General features: G+C 57.3%; 1 protein-coding gene across 1 annotated transcript in view; it reads left to right on the forward strand.

The window, feature by feature from the left end:
* The window catches only part of HMCN2 (hemicentin 2), a 107,576-nt gene that overhangs the window by 41,653 nt on the left and 45,711 nt on the right, over positions 1-20,212 (forward strand). The window contains exons 24-43 of the mRNA XM_075120309.1: positions 2,308-2,499; positions 3,605-3,735; positions 3,900-4,047; positions 5,221-5,347; positions 6,125-6,279; positions 7,782-8,060; positions 8,568-8,849; positions 9,402-9,510; positions 10,260-10,429; positions 10,977-11,131; positions 11,790-11,886; positions 12,451-12,546; positions 13,465-13,641; positions 14,420-14,574; positions 14,971-15,094; positions 15,922-16,097; positions 16,558-16,654; positions 18,126-18,245; positions 18,637-18,798; positions 19,383-19,664. Of these exons, the coding sequence (XP_074976410.1) occupies positions 2,308-2,499; positions 3,605-3,735; positions 3,900-4,047; positions 5,221-5,347; positions 6,125-6,279; positions 7,782-8,060; positions 8,568-8,849; positions 9,402-9,510; positions 10,260-10,429; positions 10,977-11,131; positions 11,790-11,886; positions 12,451-12,546; positions 13,465-13,641; positions 14,420-14,574; positions 14,971-15,094; positions 15,922-16,097; positions 16,558-16,654; positions 18,126-18,245; positions 18,637-18,798; positions 19,383-19,664 (3,234 nt within the window). The remainder of the gene's footprint in view (positions 1-2,307; positions 2,500-3,604; positions 3,736-3,899; positions 4,048-5,220; positions 5,348-6,124; positions 6,280-7,781; positions 8,061-8,567; positions 8,850-9,401; positions 9,511-10,259; positions 10,430-10,976; positions 11,132-11,789; positions 11,887-12,450; positions 12,547-13,464; positions 13,642-14,419; positions 14,575-14,970; positions 15,095-15,921; positions 16,098-16,557; positions 16,655-18,125; positions 18,246-18,636; positions 18,799-19,382; positions 19,665-20,212) is intronic.

The raw sequence follows: 20,212 nt of genomic DNA on the forward strand, positions 1-20,212 counted from the left end.
TATTTACCCACAGTGTAATTCTCTACCCACAGCCCTTTCCCTGTGTCTCAGTTCCCTGCCTGCTGTGTGTGTGATGTTAATAGGGGCTGGGAGGGACTTCCATTCTGAACTGGGCGTTACCAGGTCCATATTTGGGGTGCAGCCATGTTCTCAGCAATCCCCACCATCCTGGAAACCATCCTACCAGGGCTGGCTTTCTGGGCCCTGCGGACGGGCAGCTGACTCTTCCATCCCTAGAGCTCCAAGGTGTGTAGATAATGCAATACCCATTTACAGATGGAAACGAGTTGCCCAGGTTCAACCAGCAGGTCAGTGGCAGAGCTGGGAATAGAGCCCAGGTCTCCTGAGTGCCACTCCTGTGCCCTTTACCTGCCAGCCCATGCGGCCTCTGACCTCAGATGTTCCAAGGAGTCAGTGAATCAGCTCCTGGCTGCTCAGGGCCCTCCCTGGTGCTGGCGCAGTTTCTGCTCGACGTGGAAGATGCCACTCTCCACACTTAGAGAGGTCTAAGTGCAGGGCCTGACTCAGTCTGAGAGCATGCGAGGGGATGGCGAGGCACCTGAATGGCTGGCGTTGAAGTTCGTGCGGGTTCTTCGTGGCACAGCTGGCCTGGTCCTCACCTCTAGTCCTTGAGCTCAAAGATGGAGCAGCCGCGGGTCAGTTCCACAGCCAGGAGTACCCAGGGAAACGCAAGAAGCGGGGTTATTCTTACTGCATCCCCATCCCGCCCTGCCTTCTCCCCAGCTAGCTCTTTCCAGATCTGCCCTGAGTTGGTTTTCTCCACCTGCTCCCTGGAAAGCATAAATAACCTGCAGCCATTCGGGGTCTCATTGGGCCTGAGATCTCAGATGAAAACTCCTGCAGTAGCTACAGCTTCCTGACGTCTGGATTGGGAGCGGAGGGGGCAGTGCCCTGATCTCCCGGGATGCACAGGGTCTTGGATGCAGACTGGTGGGTGTTTGTCCCAGGTGGAGCAGCCTCAGGGAACATCCCCAGTCCTGGGATAGGAAGATAGGCAGAAATTGCCCTGGCTTTTCTTTCTTTTACTCCTTCCATCCTTGCTCCTTGCCTTCCGTCTCTCCTTCTGCTGGCTCAGGAGTGAGCTGGGAATCCAGACTCTCGCGCCAGTCATGGTGCTGCTCCTAACTCACCCACTGGGGCAGCCTTAGCTGGAGAGGGCAGAGAAGTCGCCAGTCACAGCAGACAGGATTTATAGTAGCAGGAAGGAGCAGACATTACGGCACAACAGCACAATGTGCCTGGTGTCCGGGGCACGTTTGGTGGTGGTCGGTGGAGTGCTGGCAGGCCACATGGTACAGGCTCCTTTCCCTCGTCTCCAGTGGCTTCGATAGGAATCTGGGCACTTCCTTGCCCAGAACAGCCCGTTTGCCTGTCGGAGCAGCTGGAAAGGAGCCAGGCTTGGTGCCTGCTGGGTAGCTCTGCATGCGGGGGGGACGGTACCGTGCTGCGTGCGGGGGAGGTGCCACGATTCGCTCTTGCTAGGAAGATGTGGTCAGTGCAGTGCGAATGTGCAACATCCCCTGTAAGTTGAGGCGGGGTGGGGGTGTCCCTTGTAACTGGGTGATAACGGTGCCTCTGGCCTCAGTCAGCCCAGGGTGCAGTCATCACCGCATGGCCAAGGACCGCCCTGGGGGTGGCATGTCAGTCAATGCCCTCTGGGTGGGGTGGGCGTGAGGGGATGCAGCCCCTGGCTGATTTTTCCCCCGGGGAGATTGGTGCTGTTAATTTTCCCTTAGCTGAGCCTGGCACTGCAGGGGAGGGATGGAGCTGGGATGTAAAACTGTACCTGGAGCGCCTCCTTGTGGCTGTCAGCATGCTGCGCACCGATGCTGATTTGAGACCACTGTTCCGACAGTGCTCTGGGAGCAACTTCTTGGTGTGCGAAGCATTTCACGTGTGGGGTGGGCCGGCCACCAAAGGCAGCGCTGAAAGGGGGCACCAGACAGGCACTCGGGAACTGACCTTGAGCAGGGTATGGCAGGCAGGGTAGCCCCATCCAGGAGCTAGCTACCGCCCGAGATAGGACTCAGACTAGACCCCTTGCTCTGAGCACCACCCTACGTTTTAGGGGTGTGTATTGAAATCCAAATTTTGCAGGCAGCACCTATTCCTCTAACAGGTGGTACCCACCCTGCAGCTTCTACCTCCCCAAAAGTTGGGGTGTGGGGCTGCGGCAGGGGCATCAAGGAGTGGGGGTGAAACGGGGCATCTGCGCGAGTCGCTCTTGCCTAGAGAGAGCTGCAGCTGTCTGGCTGATCCGCCCTCCCCTCCTTGGCTATCACATAGGCGTGCCGAAGCCAGCTGTCCTCTGGCTAAAGAACTCTGCCGAGCTCCTGGGCAGCTTGCCGGGCTCCTCGGTGCTGGACGAGGGCTCTTTGGTGATCGGCTCTGTGCTGCCCAGTGACAGCGGAGACTACACGTGCCTGGCGACCAACGAGGCGGGCTCTGTGCAGAGGAGAACCAAGCTCGTGGTTTACGGTAAGAGGGGGCCGCGTGGGTGGAGCAGATCCCAGTGCTGGGAGGGTGCTTGGGTGCAGCAGATTGGGCTCCATACCCAGTCCTGGTGTGCACTCTCTGTTGCCAGCACGGGCAATCCCCCCCGTGGGAACTGAAGGCTGAGTCTGGGCCTGGGAGCAGAGTGTGGACTCCGGTGGGCTGTCCAGAGCTGAGCTGGCGGAGCCATATGGGGGGAGGGATGTTGGGGCAAAGTCCTAATATTTCTGATCTCCTGGCATCCTGGGGAACATTGGGGTCAGTTCCCTAGAGAAGGCCGCTTGCCTCCCACCCCTGTGCCATGTGCGGGGACGGGAGGACAGGCAGAGGGGTGTCAGGGACAAATGAATTGGGAAGCTTCAGGCTTCACTTTAAAGCCTCATCACCGTGAGCCCCCAGTGCTGGAGCTAAAAGGGGCTCATGGAGAGCTCCTCCTACAGGTGAGAAGGGAGGATGCAGGCAAGGCTCCAGAGCCAGGAGATACAGAAACAAACCAGTCTCCTAACTGGGAATGTCTCATTGACTCCTACAGATTCTCACCACATTGGACCCCGGAGGCTGCTCAGCCCCTGAGCTCCCCCACGACCTGCTTTCTGGGCATGCTCAGATCAGGGGGCTAGGATGTGGGTCAGCAAAGAGTCTCTCCTCAACCCCAGCCCCTCACCTCCATCAGTATGTACTGTCCAGTTGCCAGAATGTGGCAAGGAACTTTAGCCAGCTCCCCAGGCACTTTGGATGCCCTCTCTGTTCCAGCCAAGGTCACTTCGCCCTCTTTGCTAGCTGGGTGCAGGCAGCTTTCTGATAGGCACAGACCCGTCATTCGTCACCTGGAGAGTCCATTCCCAGACGTACATGGAACGTGTGGGCAAGCCCTCTCCCACTGTGCTGGAGAGGCAGGTGGGCCCCTGGACTGGTGGACGAATTGGTCTCTGCATGCCTGGTGTCTGCCAATGCAGCCGTTTGAGTGGCCATGTATGTCATGCTTTGCTTGGTGTGTGTTCATTTGAAAGGTGTGCACTAGCCCGGTGAGCCAGCTCTGCATTCCTCTGCTTGTTCCTCGCCCGACATGGCTGTTCCTTTCCTTTCACAGCACCCCCTGAGCTGAGAGGTGACGGCCCCAGGAGGAATGTCTCCATCCTGGCTGGCCAGGCCCTGACTCTGGATTGTGATGTTTCTGGCATCCCAGCCCCTACAGTCACCTGGTATAAGGATGGGCAGTTGGTAAGTTTCAGAAGAGAGCTAGTGGACACCTTTGGTGTGAGGAGTGCTGCTGTCCCAGCCCATGATTGGAGAATGGCAGAGAAGTCAGGTGCTCTGAGCTGGATCTGGGTGGCAGTGGGTAAGGTGCTTCCCACCTTGTCCTACTTCTAGCTATTTCCCCATAGCTCACGGGGAGTGGCAGTCTCCGTTTCCTCAGTGGAGCACAGTCCATCCAGGTCCACAAGGTGCGGAAGGAGGACGCGGGGTCCTACACGTGCAAAGCTGTGAACAGGGTTGGTGAGGCGCAAAGACACTTCCACGTCCTTGTTCTAGGTGAGTCATGGTTCTTAGCCTCCTTCTGTCTAAGGCAAAAGTATCCCTGGTCGTGCCAGTGAAATCTGTTCAGGGACTGATGGGAAAGACACTAATCCCAGTGTCCCAGTCCTCCCACCAGGGCTAACCTGCCAGCCTGCTGACAGTCCCTCTGGGGAAGGGCTTAACTTCCTTGGCAGCCGCTAATCCTCCACCTTCCAAAGCCAACAGGGGTGCCAGGCCACAGGTTGAATCCACGGGGCCAAATTTGGAGCTTGAAGTAAGCAAGTCCATTGACTTCCTGAGAGTTGCACCCTCTTACATCAGGTCTGAGTTTGGCCAGGTGCGTAGTGTTCATAAGAACGGCGAAACTGAGTCAGACCAAAGGTCCATCTTAGCCCAATATCCTGTCTTTTGACAGTGGCCAATGCCAGGTGCTCCAGAGGGAATGAACAGAACAGGTAATCATCAAGTGATCCTTTCCCTGTCGCACATTCCTGGCTTCTGGCAAACAGAGGCTAGGAACACCATCCCTGCCCATCCTGGTAAATAGCCATTGATGGACCTGTCCTCCATGAATTTATCTAGTTCTTTTTTGAACCCTTTTATAATCTTGGCCTTCACAACATCCTCTGGCAAGGAGTTCCACAGGTTGACTGTGCATTGTGTGAAGAAATACTTCCTTTTGTTTGTTTTAAACCTGCTGCCTCTTAATTTCGTTTGGTGACCCCTAGCTCTTGTGTTATGAGAAGGAGTAAATAACACTTCCTTATCTACTTTCTCAGTGAGAGAGAGTGTTGAATGAATGAGGAGTTAAGGGGGAGAAGCTCTGCTGAGCCTCCGCCTCCTGAGACGCCTGGGAGTGGCTGCACTGCAATAAGGAAGTGCAGCAGTTTTCCACTGTCACCTGCCTTTGTTTTGCTAACCACCACCCCCCCACCCCCATAGGACGCCAGGGCCTGGTTGTTCTCCTTCCTCTCTCTGGGCTGCATTTGGAAGGTGGATGGGAGGAGGATGGTGAAACCGACATGCATCTTGAATGCACCTTATAAACTGTAATAAAGCTGTTAATCCCCTTACAGTGCAACGATCAAATAACCCCTCCCGGCCCCCAGGTCTTCCCCTCACCGCCCGTATCCTTGGCCATTGTCATTTTGGTTCTCCCAGGATCTCCTCCTTCCTTTCCTCCCCTAGTCTCGCCCGTGGTGTACGGCGTGGGGTCGCCCCACGACATGTCGGTGCTGGTGGGCTCTGAGGTGGAGCTGCAGTGTTGGACCACGGGAGTGCCGCCTCCCCAGGTGGAGTGGATGAAGGATGGACAGTAAGTGTCAGGGGACGCAGCCAGCTCAGGTCAGCTTGAGGCTGCAGAAAGCTTGGGTTTAACAGGGGTTGCAAGGCGGGAGCGGGGCCCCGGGTAGGGAGTAAGCTCGGGCAGGCACTAGGGACCCCACACTACATGCAGTTAGAGATTGGGCTCCAGGAGCAGAGAAAGTGCTTTTGGAAACCCGGTGACCTCTCCATCCACTTCTAATGCCACTTCCTCAAAAGGTCCATCGCTGAGACCCTCCTTGGCAGTCTTGGCATGGAGGCCAAGGACAGAGCTCTCGCCTCTCCTCCCTGGGGAGGGTTCCTCCTGCTCACAGGCCTCTCAGAGCACACTCGATGGGATCCGTGCAAGCTGCGAGCCGTCCTGCAGGCCAGGTTGCCACCAGGGAATAGCTCTGCTGTCACTACGTGACACTGCAGCACATGGTGATGGGTCAGCTTCAAGGGGCAAGGGCCCTGCCCTTTGAGCTGCCGTGCTCTGGAGTTGATCTCGTCCACAAAACCTCGTGATCAGACACCCCCTCGGAACTTGCGAGGTATATGTCAGGGTGGAGACGGATGTGGGGGAGTTTTTGCAATGGCTGCTCCGTGTCTGTGGGCAAACAGAGGGTCTCGGTCTCCAGGACGGTCTATCCAGGGCCTTTTGCTGGCACTGCATTTACTAACCAAGGATAAAACCTCCCAGGAGTCACTAGCACCATTGCCCTAAATGCAGCCGGCTCTGCCCTCTGGCTGAGGTCTTATGCCTCGTTCTGATCTTCTGTATCCTCAGGCCTCTTGCCCCGATGGACACCCGGATCCAGCTCTTGGAGCAGAGACAGGTGTTGAGGATCCAGGGCAGCCAGCTGAGAGACCAAGGGGAGTACCAGTGCTTGGCCTTCAACCAGGCTGGCCAGCAAACCAAGACTTTCCAACTGCATGTTTACAGTAAGTTCCCAAAGTGGAATTTCCTCTGCGACCTGCTGTGAGAACTGCAGATAGAAGTAGTGTGAGTGTGACAATAGGTACATCTACACTGCAGGTTGGAGTTAGCCTCCCAGACCAAATAGACGGGCTCGAGCCAGTGCGCTAAAAGTAGCAGTGTGGACATGGTGGCTCAGGTGGCAGCTGGGGCTCTCAAGCCCTCTTGACCCCCAGGGTCTGAGCTCAGGTGGTCTTGGTGCGCTAGCTCAGGGCTGAGCAAACTTTTTGGCCTGAGGGACACATCTGGGCATGGAAATTTTATGGTGGGCCATGAATGCCTGGGGGAGGGAGGGGGACTCTGTGGGGTGTAGCATGGGGGGCCCTCTAAGGGATATTACCAAGGATTCATGGGGTGTGGCGCAGGGGGAGGGGGGCTCTATGGAGCGGTACTGGGGACTCCTAGGGGCCCTGCCGGCAGTGACACCAAGGCTGCTGGACCAGGCCCTGCTATGAGCGGAGGCATCGTAGCTGGGATGGGTGCGGCCACTGGGCGGTTTCGAGGCTCTAGAGGGTGGGGCTGTAGGAGACTGGGAGGGGATTGGGCATGCTGCCACGTGGTGGGGAGGTGTTCCGATCCCGGAAACAGTGCCATGTGGCTCTGCATGCCGGAAGATAGTGCTCATCAAGGGAATTGTGAGTCGGGGCTGGGGAGCACCAGGCAGGCGGAGCAGGGCAAGCCCCCGATGCACCCAGAGAGAAATTATCTCCCCCAATCTCTTCGTCCATGGTCCTTGAGGCCAAGTCTAGTTGAAGTAATTGACGATCCAGTTATGCGTTGCCCCTTCGAGCTAACAGTGGTGGCAGTGGGCCATGTGCCTGTTGTCTGCAGATGCTCATTGCTCTTCATCTGTGTGCTGATCGGTACATTCAGGGTGGGTGAGAAGCCTTTATGGTGTTACCCAGTGGGTGACAGCTGCACCATGCCAATGAGCTGCCTTTAATGTAAGTCTCCTTTACTCCCCTGTTTCTTCACCAACAACCTCAATCCCTGAGCCTCCATCCTTCCCTAACTGCTTCCGGGGCCAGAAAAGAGCCCTCTTCTGCCAGGTGTGTTACGGGGGCTCACCTGCTCTAGCATCAGGCATGACCACAGAGTACATAGGGGTTTGGGTACCCAGGTCACTGCTGGAGGCAGAATGCAGTGGCCCATTGGTCCAACCTAACTGTGTGTGAGCTTCCTTTCCATGCTGCCCTGCCCCCTTCCAGTGGTAAGAGTCCTTCTTTCATCAGACCAGCGTTACTTCTGTAGGAGTTGCTTGGCATAGTCGACCCTGAAAAGACCAGGTGTGAACGTGCCACGGCTTCCAGGTGACAGTGCCCTCGTGGGCCGCTCTGCCCCAGGAGCTGGAGGCAAGGACACTGTGGAACCTCCTCTGCCCAGCCCCTCCAGTGGGAGCCATGCAGCCGCCTCTCGGGGTGTTCATTCTCCCCCATGTTTCACGCTCCGCATTCATTCGCATTTTCAGCTCCACCCACCATCCTGGGGTCCAGCGAAAGGGCGGAAGTCGTGGGCCTGTTCAACCGCCCCGTTGGGCTCCGGTGCGAGGCTCGGGGCTCGCCGGCTCCCAGCATCACCTGGTTCAAAGACAAGCACCCCATCGTCTCCAGCGCCCGGGCAGCCTACACCGACGGGGGGAGGGGCCTCCAGCTGAGCCAGGCCCAGGTGTCCGATGCTGGGCTCTATGCCTGCCGGGCCACCAACGTTGCAGGGGTGGCAGAGAAGGCTGTGAGGCTGGAGGTGTATGGTAAGGCTTCCTGAGGCGCGCGGCCCCCGGCCTGACATGCTCAGAGAGGGGTAAGGGGGAGGGGGATGCGCCACTCATTCTCCCCAGCAGCTTGGGCTGTACAGCAATTGCTCCCCGCTGGCTCACTAGGCAGCACCGGCTGGAGGGCCAGGGCTCCGTCAGTCACAGGCCCATGGTTGCCATGGCCAAGGGGAGCGGCGGGTGCCTCTCCTGTCGTGCTCGCCGGCTCCTCCTACAGCTCGCCCCGAGTCCTGCAGTGACACGTGTGCTGCTGTCTTCCTGGGCCTCTCCCCTCATCGATCCCTTGGACCACCTCGGGCACTTGAGCCGAGCTGTACCGTGTGTGGTCTCAGGCCCATCCGGTCCCTCTGCTTCCCCAGCGCAGAATCCCACCATTCCCAGATCATCCCCCCCCTCCCGCAGAGGTAGCATGCTGGTAATGCAGCACCATGTCTCCATTCCACGTACCCAGTGCTAATGCCAGCTGTGTCTTCCCTGCCCCTGCAGTGCCACCTGATATTGATGGCGACAGCCCAGAAGGCCGGACGGTGGAAGCAGTGGTGGGCCAGCCATTGGCCTTGGAGTGCTCAGCCAGCGGCCAGCCCCCGCCTGCCCTCTCCTGGCTCAAAGACGGCCTGCCGCTGGCCAGAAGCAATGGGACGCAGATCCTAGGAGGCGGCATGGTGCTGAGGATCGAGAGGGTCTTGGAAGGCTCAGGGGGGACCTACACCTGCTTAACTAGCAGCCCGGCAGGGGAGAGGGCAATCCAGTATTCGGTGGTCGTTCGGGGTAAGCTGCTGGGCGACCAGGAGGGATGTCAGTGATGCTGCAGGACTGGGGGAGCTGCACAGCGTTCTTAGGGGGCGGTGACCTGCTATACCATGATAGGGCCACGGCCAGGGGCAACATGTGCTGCCTGGTAGCCACCGTGGGCAGGGCACGGGGAAGGGCTGCACCAAAAAGCTTTTAATGGATTTGCCATTTTGTCATGTGTTTCACTGAGGCCCCCTGGCTGGTCCCAGATCCCCGGGGATGCTGACTGTGCCCTCCGGGCCCCCCAGCTGCTCCTGGATCCTCAGGGATGCTGACTGTGCCCCTTGGATCCCCGAGGATACTGACTATGCCCTCCGGGCCCCCCAGCTGCTCCTGGATCCTCAGGGATGCTGACTGTGCCCCGTGGATCCCCGGGGATGCTGACTGAGCCCTCTGGGCCCCCCGGCTGCTCCCGGATCCCCGCGCATGCATTCTCCACTATGTCAGGGCCCCAGTCTGGGTTGAGGGTGAGAAGGATGCCTGTTACTCTCTGCTGACTTTTCTTTTGTGCTTTCTTCTTCCAATCAGCTCCTCCTCAGCTGATAATTGGCGAGGGGGAAGGTCATGTGATAGCAATTGTGAATGACTCCCTGAGGATTCCCTGCCATGCCACAGGCTTCCCTGCCCCCAGGGTCCAGTGAGTACAGAGATGGAGGGTGCAAGGAAACCCCTTTCTGGGGTCTGGCACGGTCTTCCTGAGGCTTCTTTCTGGGCCTCTTAACCCTTTGAGCACTGGACTGTAGAGCAGGCTCTCAAAGGAATGCAGGATGTGCGGCATCTGCTCTCCATATTTGGGGGTGTCTCTTTGTGGTTAATAGTATTGGGGAGCTGGTGGGAAAACCCCACGGGGGATGGAGGAGCAAAAGCTCTGAGCCGTTACCCCTGGATTTTCCTTCTATTCAGTGGCTCCCCTCCCCATCCACTGCCCCACTCCTCTCTAGTTTGGGGTATAAACTTGCCCCTGCTCGCACCACAACTCCACGGCAGTTCTACCTTAGCGCCATCCCACCCGAGTGGCAGGAATTGTGCTGAATACACCAGTCATCTGCCAGCTGGGGAAGCTGAGGGAAACTGCTCGTGCATAATATGGCGAGTTGTGCTGATTCACCCTCCTCTCCCCCAGTAATTCCCTCTTTCCTGGGCCCAGCAGCCGGCGGTTTGCAATGCGAGGCTCTACGCTGAAATATCCGAGGGGATGTGAGGATGCTTCACCTGTAGCAAACTCTGCTGGCTGCTCCATGATCCCAGCCCCTGATGCCACTTCTGCTCCCTGTTCCTCTGCTGATTGCGTTGCCTGGTGGGCAACAGGCCTCCTTCTAGGCGGCGGGTGGGGGAGCCGCTGTTCTTCACCTGGTAAGAACTCGCCTGTCATTCCCTCTGTCCCAGGTGGCTGAAGAACGGCCAGCCACTCGAAGAGCTGGACGGGGTGGTGATGCCAGAGGACGGAAGGATGCTTTGGATTCCCCGTGCGAGGTTCCGCGACGGCGGGCTCTATGCCTGCGAAGCCGGCAGCGAGGTGGGCAGAGCCAGAGCAGAGGTGCGGGTATCAGTGCAAGGTGAGCAGGACTCTCCCGAGTCGCCTGTCGGAGAAGCACGTCCCAGGCTTCGTGCTGGGAAAGAGATGGGAGCATCTGGCTGGGAAGCAAGGTCTCAGCCAGCCTCCTTGGGGTGCTGCATCTCCAGGGTCACAGGTTCAGCACCAGCCATTCGGCTCTGTGCTCCTGAAGGAGGTGGCACTGGTTGGCTCTAGACAAATAGTGCCTGTGGGCAGGTCACTGGGTGCACCAGGGTCTCCTGCTGGAGGACTGGGGTGGCATTATCACCTGCCCCCTGGGAGGCCAGGAATAAGCACTGCTTCAGACACAGGCCCCCAGGAGGTGGAGGGCGGCGGGAACAATTACCAGGGTAAAGGCAGGGGGAACTGGTGAGTTCCATCGGATCCATCCTCATATATGAAGGAGGCTGCAGGCAAAGGTTCAAGTGGCTGAAGGGGGGCTATGACAGACCCACTAACACCACATCTCTGCACATACACCTCCCCCTGGGTGTGATTGGTATGTGCCCATGTGGTGCCACTCCCCCCTCACCCCCTTCTCTTGCCAGAGCGCCCGTCGGTCCGCGTTGTGGGTGGAGAGGATCTCAGCGTTGCCTTTCGTCACTCGGTGGCTGTTCAGTGCCTGGCCACCGGAGTCCCCGCACCCAGCCTCAGCTGGTGGAAGGATGGAATTGCTCTGCAGGCAACAGGCAGCCTTCTGCGGGTAGGGTGGGTGCAGCTGTGGCCCAGACCAGGGGGACGGATGTGAGTGAGAGGCAGATGTGATGTTGCAAAGATCACATGTGAATGTGCGAGTCCAAAGTAGGCATGTTGCGATGGGTGTGTGTGTTTGTGTGAGCGTGCGTGTGCGGAAGGGCTGCTGCTGTGACGATGCGCTGGGTGAAGCTGTTGGGGTGTGGGTGTCTCATTACACTAGTGCAAGACTTCAACAAGCCCTGAGGGTATTTCCTCGGTCAAGCGAATGGAGCGCTGCCGGGAGCTGTGTCTAGTGGGGCTGTACCAATTGCTTTGCATGCCCTGTAGTGTCCTGTCACCTCTGGGACCAAACTGGGCTTCGGACAGCTGAAAACAAGCATGGTCTCAGCCTAGTGCATGTTGGGCAAATGCCAGGTCTGTCTCCGAGAGCTGGACTAGCAGGGGGTTGGAGTCAGGCTGGGGGTGCTAGAGCAGAGCTGTGGAGGAGTTCAGGGCTGGCACAGCAGGGAGCTGTGCGTTCAATTGGAGGCAGGGCTGTGGGGGAAGGAGAGCCGGTTGAACAGCCGTGGCACAGAGTTGCTGCCCTGAGTGTGACCATGCTCGCGGAAAGTGTGTTTGTGTGTGGCATGACTCTAACCATGGACTCCCTCCTGTCCTCCCCGTAGATCGAGAAGGTGGACGTGGTGGACGAAGGGGTTTACTCGTGTGTGGCCACGAACCCTGCAGGGGAAGGGAGGCAAGACGTGAGGCTGAAGGTGCTGGGTGAGGAGCCAAAGATGGGATGGGCTGCACCCAGTGTTCTAGCCACCGGCTCCATCCTGGCAATTGGCTCGCTGAGCTACAACCTGCCCAAAGAGCTACCCCCAGGCCTGAGGACAAACCAAACCGGATCAGTCTCTTCCCTTCCCCCATCCTCTCTCTTTCTTAAGTGAAAATGACTCAGCAACTGCAATGTGTGCTGTTTTCCATCCTGCAACCTCTGTGTGTTACCAATAATCATTAACCCTGCTAGGGCCCTGGCGAGGGGGATGGTGTTACCTCCCGTTTCACAAAAGTCACAGTGACCTGTCCAATCAGTGGCTGTGCTGGGTGTAGAACCCAGGAGTCCTGGGACTACCAGCCTCTGGTTCTAACCACTAGATGGCATTCCCTCCCAGAGATGGTTATGGAACCCAAGAGGCCTGACTCCCAGCCCCTTGCTCTGTCACGGCACAGCTGTGTGCATAAAATCTCACCCTCCCAGCCTCCTCCCTCCCCGTGCTGCCTCTGGCAACGCCCGCGTGGGGCTGCGCAGAGCCACCGGACTGACGTGATGTTTCTTTGCAGTGCCCCCAAACATTGAACCCGGAGAGGTGAACCAGACCGTCCCTGAGAACTTCCCAGCATCCTTTGAGTGCCTGGCCTCTGGAATGCCCGCTCCTAGTAAGGCAACTCCGCTCCCTTTGGCTCGTCTTCTTTCCAGCGTTCGTCCATTTGCCTGGCCTGGTTTCCCACCCTATCTCAGCCCTCTCTGCTCAAATCTAGACCGGTCGCATGGGACTCCTCCTCCCTGTTGTGGTTCTACCTTAGAGCCCACAGCTAAAGGGACTCCATTTTATTGTTTGTAGTAGGGCACTGCCCATACCCCAGCTCACCTGGGGTCCCTGCTGTACAAATGTGCAGTCAGACTCTCCCTGCCCCAAAGAACCTAAAGCGAAAATGGGCAAGACAGACAAAGGATTGTTGTGGGGAACTGAGGCACAGAGAGACCAAGGCTGGATTTTCAAAGGAGCCAAAGGGAATTAGGCACCCAAACCCCTTTGAATTACAGTGGATTTGAGAGTTTCCCTCGGGCATGCCCTTGACTATCACCGCCTAAGTGACTTCCCCAAGGTCACACAGAGGAGTCGGTGCCAGAGCTGGGGACTGAATGCAGATCTGCCACGTCCCAGCGCACTGCCTGACTACGCGACCATCCTCCCTTCAGGGGTTGCCTGCCTCAAGGCTTGTGGCACTGCAGTTGGACTGCCAAGCCCCCCAGAATCAAATGCAAAGCCCTCTCTTCAGACAGATCTGAGAAAAGCAGCCCAGATTGGCTTGCACAGCCCCTGGTTATCGCAGACACCTTCCTACTAGAGCGGCAATGTCTCTTCCATCACGGGCCCTCCTCCTTGCCCTGCTTGGGACTTTTTGTTGCTGCTGTATTAGTACAACAAACAAATACAAAGAATATAATGGGGAATATAAAGCCAATGTAACGGAGGTGGCAAATGGTTTAAACCACAGACAAGGCAGGTCCATGGGGTGGTGAAGGTGGCAGGGCCACTAACTCAGCCCACGTCCTCCTGCTTCCCTTTTCAGACGTGTCCTGGTACAAGGGGCCCCAACTTCTCTCGGCCAGTCCAGGCCTTGTCTTGTCGGGCGATGGGAGGCGCCTGCAGATCAAGCGGGCTCAGGTCTCGGACGCGGGGAGCTATCGCTGCGTGGCATCCAGTGTGGTGGGCAGCAGCGAACTCCATTACAGCCTGCAGGTGACTGGTGAGTGACCTGGTGGGCAGGGAAGGCACCAGCGGCCTCTGTGTCTCTGGTCTTGGGGTCTCCCATCACTCGACGGACTCCCTGGTCCATGCCCGCCATCCCTCCCTGGCACTCAGTGCCACGTTCCTTTACCCATGTAACAAAATCTCAGTGAGCAGAACTGGGGTCAGAGCCGAAGCAAGAGGGTTTGTCTAGAGTGCTGGGCAATTCAGAGCTTGGCCGTTCTAGGCCATGTGATTAAACCCCCCCCATGTCCATCCCAGCAGTGACTGTGTGCTGTCCCAGAATGCCTTGCACCACCCAGCAACTTCAGGTAACCCCACACAACACTCCAGTACCATCTAATGCATACTAATGTAAGGCATGGCAGTCTCGCCACATGACCCCAGAGCAGGGCCTGTCACCTCGCCGGGCCCCACAGAACCCCCAGCTCATTCAAAGTCTTCGAGCTCTAGCGGGAGACTTTGGCCTGGGATCCTCCGTGGCTCTCACTCCGCTAGGAGGCTTTCACTCTGGAGGAAGCACAATCCAGCCTTTCCCTTGCTCCAGCCTGGACACTGAACACCTCCCCCTTCAGGGCCGGAGCCTCCCCTTTCTCCCCTCCACAGCCCAGTACCAGTGATGGGATTTTGTTCATCCCACTGGGAAGTCCCAGTGGAAAGGATCATGCCAACAAACCACGTTATTCTGGGTGGTTCTGCCCACCCCACCTTTCCTTTGCCCATGCTCATGTCCTGGTGTTTCTGTGAGGCTCAGCGCATGACTTTGGCCTCCCCAGTGCCTCCCCAAATCACCTACGGCCCCAGCCTTGTCACTGCGTTGCTGAGCGAGCGGGTGGAGCTGGCTTGCGAGGCTGCAGGGATCCCTGCCCCGACGCTGGTGTGGCTGAAAGACGGCAATCCTGTTTCCAGCACGGTGCCCGGGGGACTACAGGTCAGTGTGGACGGCTAGCTTAGAACCAGCAGAAGGGACTGTCTGGGTCCTTCCTGGCACCAGGCCTGTGCTCCGAGGCCCCTGTCACCCAGAGCACATCAGTCTGTTGGAATTTGCTGCTCTAGCGGGGCTGGGCAAAGGGCCACGGGGCTGCCTCCCCTGCTGCTCCCATCCCTCCCTGGTGTGGAAACTTGGGAGCTGATGGTGGGGGAAGTGGAGTTCTCTCGCCAGGGCTTGGGTGCCAGTTGGTGAGGACAGGCCTAGTGCAAGTCCCCGGCTCGTGCAGCTCTGCAGTTCCCCATCCCGGTGCTTGGGGAGGCAGGATGCTGAGCAGCAGGCTGGAAGCTCCCCTCTGCTTACTGATCCCTTTTTGGTTTGTTTCTGGGGACGGCGCAGATCCTGTCCGGGGGACGCATCCTCTCCCTGGCCAGCGCGCACCTCTCGGACGCGGGGACGTACTCCTGTGTGGCCATCAGTGCCGTGGGAGAGGATAGGTGGGATGCTGTGCTGCGGGTGCAAGGCAAGTATAGGCCTCTCTGACCCCCCCACCCAGGCTGAGGAATCTGTCTCAGACTGCGATTCCCCCCTCCCCGCACCTCACCTCCTAGCGACTCCCGTGTTTGCTAGAGCCGCTGCTGCTCTGCAGCTTACGCAGATTAGGGAAGCCAGTCTGTCTGTTTGCTAAAGCCCTGTAAATATAAGGTATCGTCAAACCCCATGTATGGTGACTGCAGGGCCACCCGCTTCTCAGGGGCTCTGTCACAGGCTGGTCCTCAGCCCTGCACGGGGGCTTTTCCCAGGGCTTAATTTGTGCCAGGGCTGAGCCCCGGCGCCCCTGTGGCCTGGCCGTTCCGCGCCCCGGCGCCCCTGGGGCCTGGCCGTTCCGCGCGCCGGCGCCCCTGGGGCCTGGCCCTTCCACGCGCCGGCGCCCCTGGGGCCTGGCCCTTCCGAGCCCCGGCGCCCCTGGGGCCTGGCCCTTCCGCGCCCCGGCGCCCCTGGGGCCTGGCCCTTCCGCGCCCCGGCGCCCCTGGGGCCTGGCCGTTCGGAGCCCCGGCGCCCCTGGGGCCTGGCCGTTCGGAGCCCCGGCGCCCCTGGGGCCTGGCCGTGTCAGTTATGAAAGTAAAAAAATGGCTTGAGCTCCAGTCCCTAATTGCTTGAGCCCAGGCACCTCTTTCATTGCTGATTAAGCGCTGGCCTTTCCGCATTACGGGTCAGGGTGTGGGAAGGAGGCGGGAGCGGAGGTTTGGAATCTACTGGTGTGGTCGTTCAGTTGCCCTGCTCCTGCGTGTTGGCCTCAGGAAGGAGCCATTTCCCCGTTGATTTTACCCCTGGGTGGTTTCCTTTCAGTGCCCCCAAATGACCTTGGTGAGGAACTAAATATCTCAGTCATCATTAACCGGTCTGTGACCCTGGAATGCCAGCACCACGTGGCCCCGTCTCCCGTGCTCCGCTGGCTGAAGGAGGGGCGCCCTCTCCCGCAGGACCCCGGAGCCCGACTCTCTGCGGACGGGGCCGTGCTCCAGGTGACTATTCTGGCCGGTGCTGAGTCGGGAGGGGATGCAGAGAACTTGGCCCTGCAGTCAATGTCTCTGTCCCCTGTATGCCTGGCTATGGCTCATTGGCTCTCCCCTACCTGGCCTTGGCAGGGAATTCCACTGCCCGTGAGAGGTGTGGCTCGGAGTCACGGAGAAATGGGCCTACCCCCGTCTCGCCCAGGCTGTGTTCCTCAGGCGTGAGAGTCCTTGTGCCGACTCAGCACTTTCCTTGCCCCTTGAGTCCGCTGGGCCCAGCTCGAATGGCTGCAGCACTGCACCAGAACGGAGGGGCTTGTTGCCAGGAGCAACCTGGATGATGGGCCTGGGGCTGCGAGCGGCCTTTGGCCCTGCTGCCGGGCTGGGCGTGCGTTTCTGGTGCTGCTGCTGGGCGAGTGGCGTGCTGCTTGCCCGTCTCTCGATCCCACCCCGGCTCTGCTTGCTTTGACAGATTGAGCACGCTCAGGCGCGAGATGCAGGGAGATACACGTGTGAGGTGTCGAGCCGCTTGGGCCGGGCAGAGAAGCGCTACAACCTCCATGTCTGGGGTAAGCCAAGTGTTGGCCAAACATGGGAGGGGGACAAAGATCCCCTGGAGGGGCGTGAATATTGCCTGGCCCCATGGCCTAATGTCACTCTCTGTGAGAGTTCCTCCATCTTAACCACACGGCATAATACAGCCACCTCTTACAAGGGTCAGGAAAATAGCAGCAACTGGGTTGGATTTTCAGAGCCTACAGGCAGCTTTTGTTATCTTAAGTAGAGCCGTGGGTGCTCAGCTGCCCAGAAATTCAAGCCCCACGCCTGTAAGTTTGGGTCTCAGAACTTGCTGAGAAGGAGAAATCCCTTTGTCCCTCCCCACTCCAGCTGTCCCAGCCTGGATGCTATTAGTGAGGGCGGGGTGTGTGCATCTTGGATCCACTTTATCAGGTTATGTCCATTCCGTGAAGGCAGTTCAGTCTGTAACACACACACCCCATTCCCAAAGGTGGGGAATGATACCTATTTTCCACCTAACGGCCTGTGAAACCTTGTGTAAAACCATTCCAGTGTCCTGTCAATCCGGGTGTGCTCGCTGTGCAAGGAGACTGCATCCCTTTGGGATCTGCCCTGGCAATGATAAAATCCTTCTCTTACACACGAGCACACCCTCTCCCAAAATACAGCCCTCCACAGTACTCATGTGCAGTTCCTCAAACACACTTGCTTGCATAACCTCACGCTAAGCTTTCTGAAGCTGGATTATCTCGCTAACACATGGTTTAGTTGCTTCTTTGTTTTTTTAATTTTAGAAGTCTGTGGTCTGTTATTACTACTTAAAATAGATATTTCACACGCACCAAACTACTCTGAAAGAATCTTATTAAAATTGCAAAGTCAAGCACCCAAAAGTTAGGAAATGCCAGAATTGAGGCTGGCTGTGCAACATTTTTCCATAGCTTTGTCCTTGAGGACAGCTAAGCCATTCTGGCTTAAATTACCAATAATAATAATTAATAATAATCAGCTGGAGGCAAACACCTGACATGAAAAATTTCAGCCCAAATGATTGAAGACTGGGAAAGTTTTAAGCAACTGAAAACAGGGCTGCCTGCCCTATCTATAATAGTGTGGCTGGCCAGTCTAACTGTTCTTTAACCACATGGCTGGCACAGTACACTTTCTGTACTGTCGTATGCTGTAGGAGAGTTGTATGATTGAGAATACTGCTGGTTTTTAATAGCTGGAAAGTTGAAATTATTCTTTCCACATGGATCAAAATTGCAAGTCTGTGTGACTGACAGTGGCACTTGCGATTAAATGTGTGTGATGCTGGGCAGGTTGGTTTCCCATCAGGGCAACGGGCAGGGGTCACGTGTTTCTCGTTGTTCTCCTTTGGCCAAACCCACCTCCTGTAAGCCAGAGAGTAGCAAACAGAGTGAAGTCCCCTGGGAAGCTAGCTAGCATCACATACCACTGCTTCTGTAGCATGTCTGATGCCCCCTGCACTCAGTTATATCCTTCTTTTGTCCCGTGCAGTTCCCCCCTCGTTCTCCTCGGAAGAGCCTGCTGCCCTCTCTGTGATGGAGGGACAGTCCGTCAGCCTGTCCTGCGAGTGCAGCGGGATCCCCTTCCCCACCCTCACCTGGGAGAAAGACGGTAGGGTTGTGTTCATATCTTCGCTCCTCCCCAAGAAGATGTCACCTAGTAGGGCTATCAGCTCTTCAGTGTTAGTCCAGCCAGCTAGACAGCATGGTTCTGAGCCAGTGGGCTAGAAGGTCCCAGGCTGGATTTCAAAGCCGAGGATACACATTGATTTAAACGTACTTAGACTTGTGTTGGCATCTCCTTCTTGTCTACAAGGAGAAGCTGCCCCTTTTGGGAAGGCTGCATCTGCCTCAGAGGCAATCGCAGGTTTGTCTCCTTGGAGAGAAGCAGGCAATTCCATGTAACCACCATCCGACCCTCTGTAGGACAGTGTGCCTCGGAGCTAGTGCTGCCAGGAGACTTAGGAGAGACTTTTGTTTTCTTCCCCCACCCCACCTTTCAGGTACGCCCCTTGCCATGGAGCCTGGACGCCCCGAGCATATCTCCGCAGGAGGCAGGCTGCTGTACATCGGGAAGGTGCAGACAGCAGATGAGGGATCTTACACCTGTGAGTGCAGCAATGCGGCTGGCAGCAGCAGAAGGGAGCACCGGCTGGAGGTGGACGGTGAGTCGGAGAGGTGCTGGGGGAGGAGTGAGGTTTTATACTACAGGGAGCCGAATCTCTGCGTGGAGAATAACAATAAGAGTTCCAGTGTAAGTCAGTCGTCGTTAGTGGTTTTGGGGAGCATGAGTGGCTTCTCTCATTTCTCCTGCCCAGGTGTGGCCCTTGGAGACACCATGTCCCAGCATGCCGTGCTCCATCGTGATCCACACTTCGTATGCTGGACCTATGGTCTCTGCAATCTACACCTCCCTGGTGAGGAGGGCAGCTATGATCTGCAAAACTAGGTGCTGCCCTTGGGTTCCTGGCAAGCAGCCAGTGTGGGCTCAGCTGGGCAATCTTTGGGAGCCACTGGTCCAAAGCAGCTGTGTGATTTTGAGTATTTCAAGACAGCTGGTGGTCAGTGAACCCTACCCCAGAGTCTGGATTGCCTTAGTATTCGGCATGGCTCATAGCTGTCCTTTGCTGGTCCAGACCAATCGCTTGCTGCCGTTAATATCCTCGTGCAGAAAACCCAGGAGGAGTTGAATCCTAACAGGTCGTATTGAATCCCAATAGTCTCTGCCTTGTGCTCTTCTCACCTGCAGTTCTGCCAGTGATCAAAGGCAGCGGCGAAGCCCCAAAGAAGATTTCCGTGGCCAAGGCTGGTGAGATTACACTAGAATGTGAAGCCGGGGGATCACCGCAGCCAACAGTCACATGGATGAAAGATGGGCAGCCTGTGGTGAATGGGGAAGCGCTTCTTCTTAAGGACCAGGGGTGGAAGCTGCATATTCAGAGGGCGCAGGTCACCCAGGCAGGCCGCTACACCTGCCTAGCGGCCAGTGCAGTTGGACAGGTGGAGAGGACGTTTGATCTTGCTGTGCATGGTAAGGATGTGGGCAGCAGCTTTGCTCTTGTTTCTGGGACCTTGGGGGAGAGGGGTCTGAGAGCGGGGATCAGGAGAATTGTGATGCACTGGGAAGTTCCACCGTACACATGATAGAGCTTTAGGTGTGAGGATGAGATAATATTATCAGGGTGAAAAGTTCTGTGTAAGCTTTAGGCATTGTTACTGCAATGGCCACCCCAGCAACGAGTGGCAGGGGGTTTAAATGATGGGGTGAACAACAAGGAGACAAAGTCATCTGCTTTCCCTGGACTGTGTGAACGAAGCTTTCAAACAGTCAAGTTCCTCCGGGGAGTTGGGTCACCTACCTGGCTGCGTGTGCACTTGTCATCCCTGTAAACTCACATTTGGATTGGCAGCTACATTCACAGTGAGCTGCTCTGTGGCACAGATCTGGGTCCTGAAGGCACCATGGAGGCAGGCTTATTTTTTGGGCATACCTCCTTGTGCCCCTGTTTTGAACGTGGGTCCGTAGTTTGAAGGCAGGGATAAGCTGGATTTCCTAGGGCCCCCATTTGCTTATTTTCT

Source organism: Caretta caretta, chromosome 16, assembly GCF_965140235.1.
Source record: "Caretta caretta isolate rCarCar2 chromosome 16, rCarCar1.hap1, whole genome shotgun sequence".
Taxonomy (NCBI): domain Eukaryota; kingdom Metazoa; phylum Chordata; order Testudines; family Cheloniidae; genus Caretta; species Caretta caretta.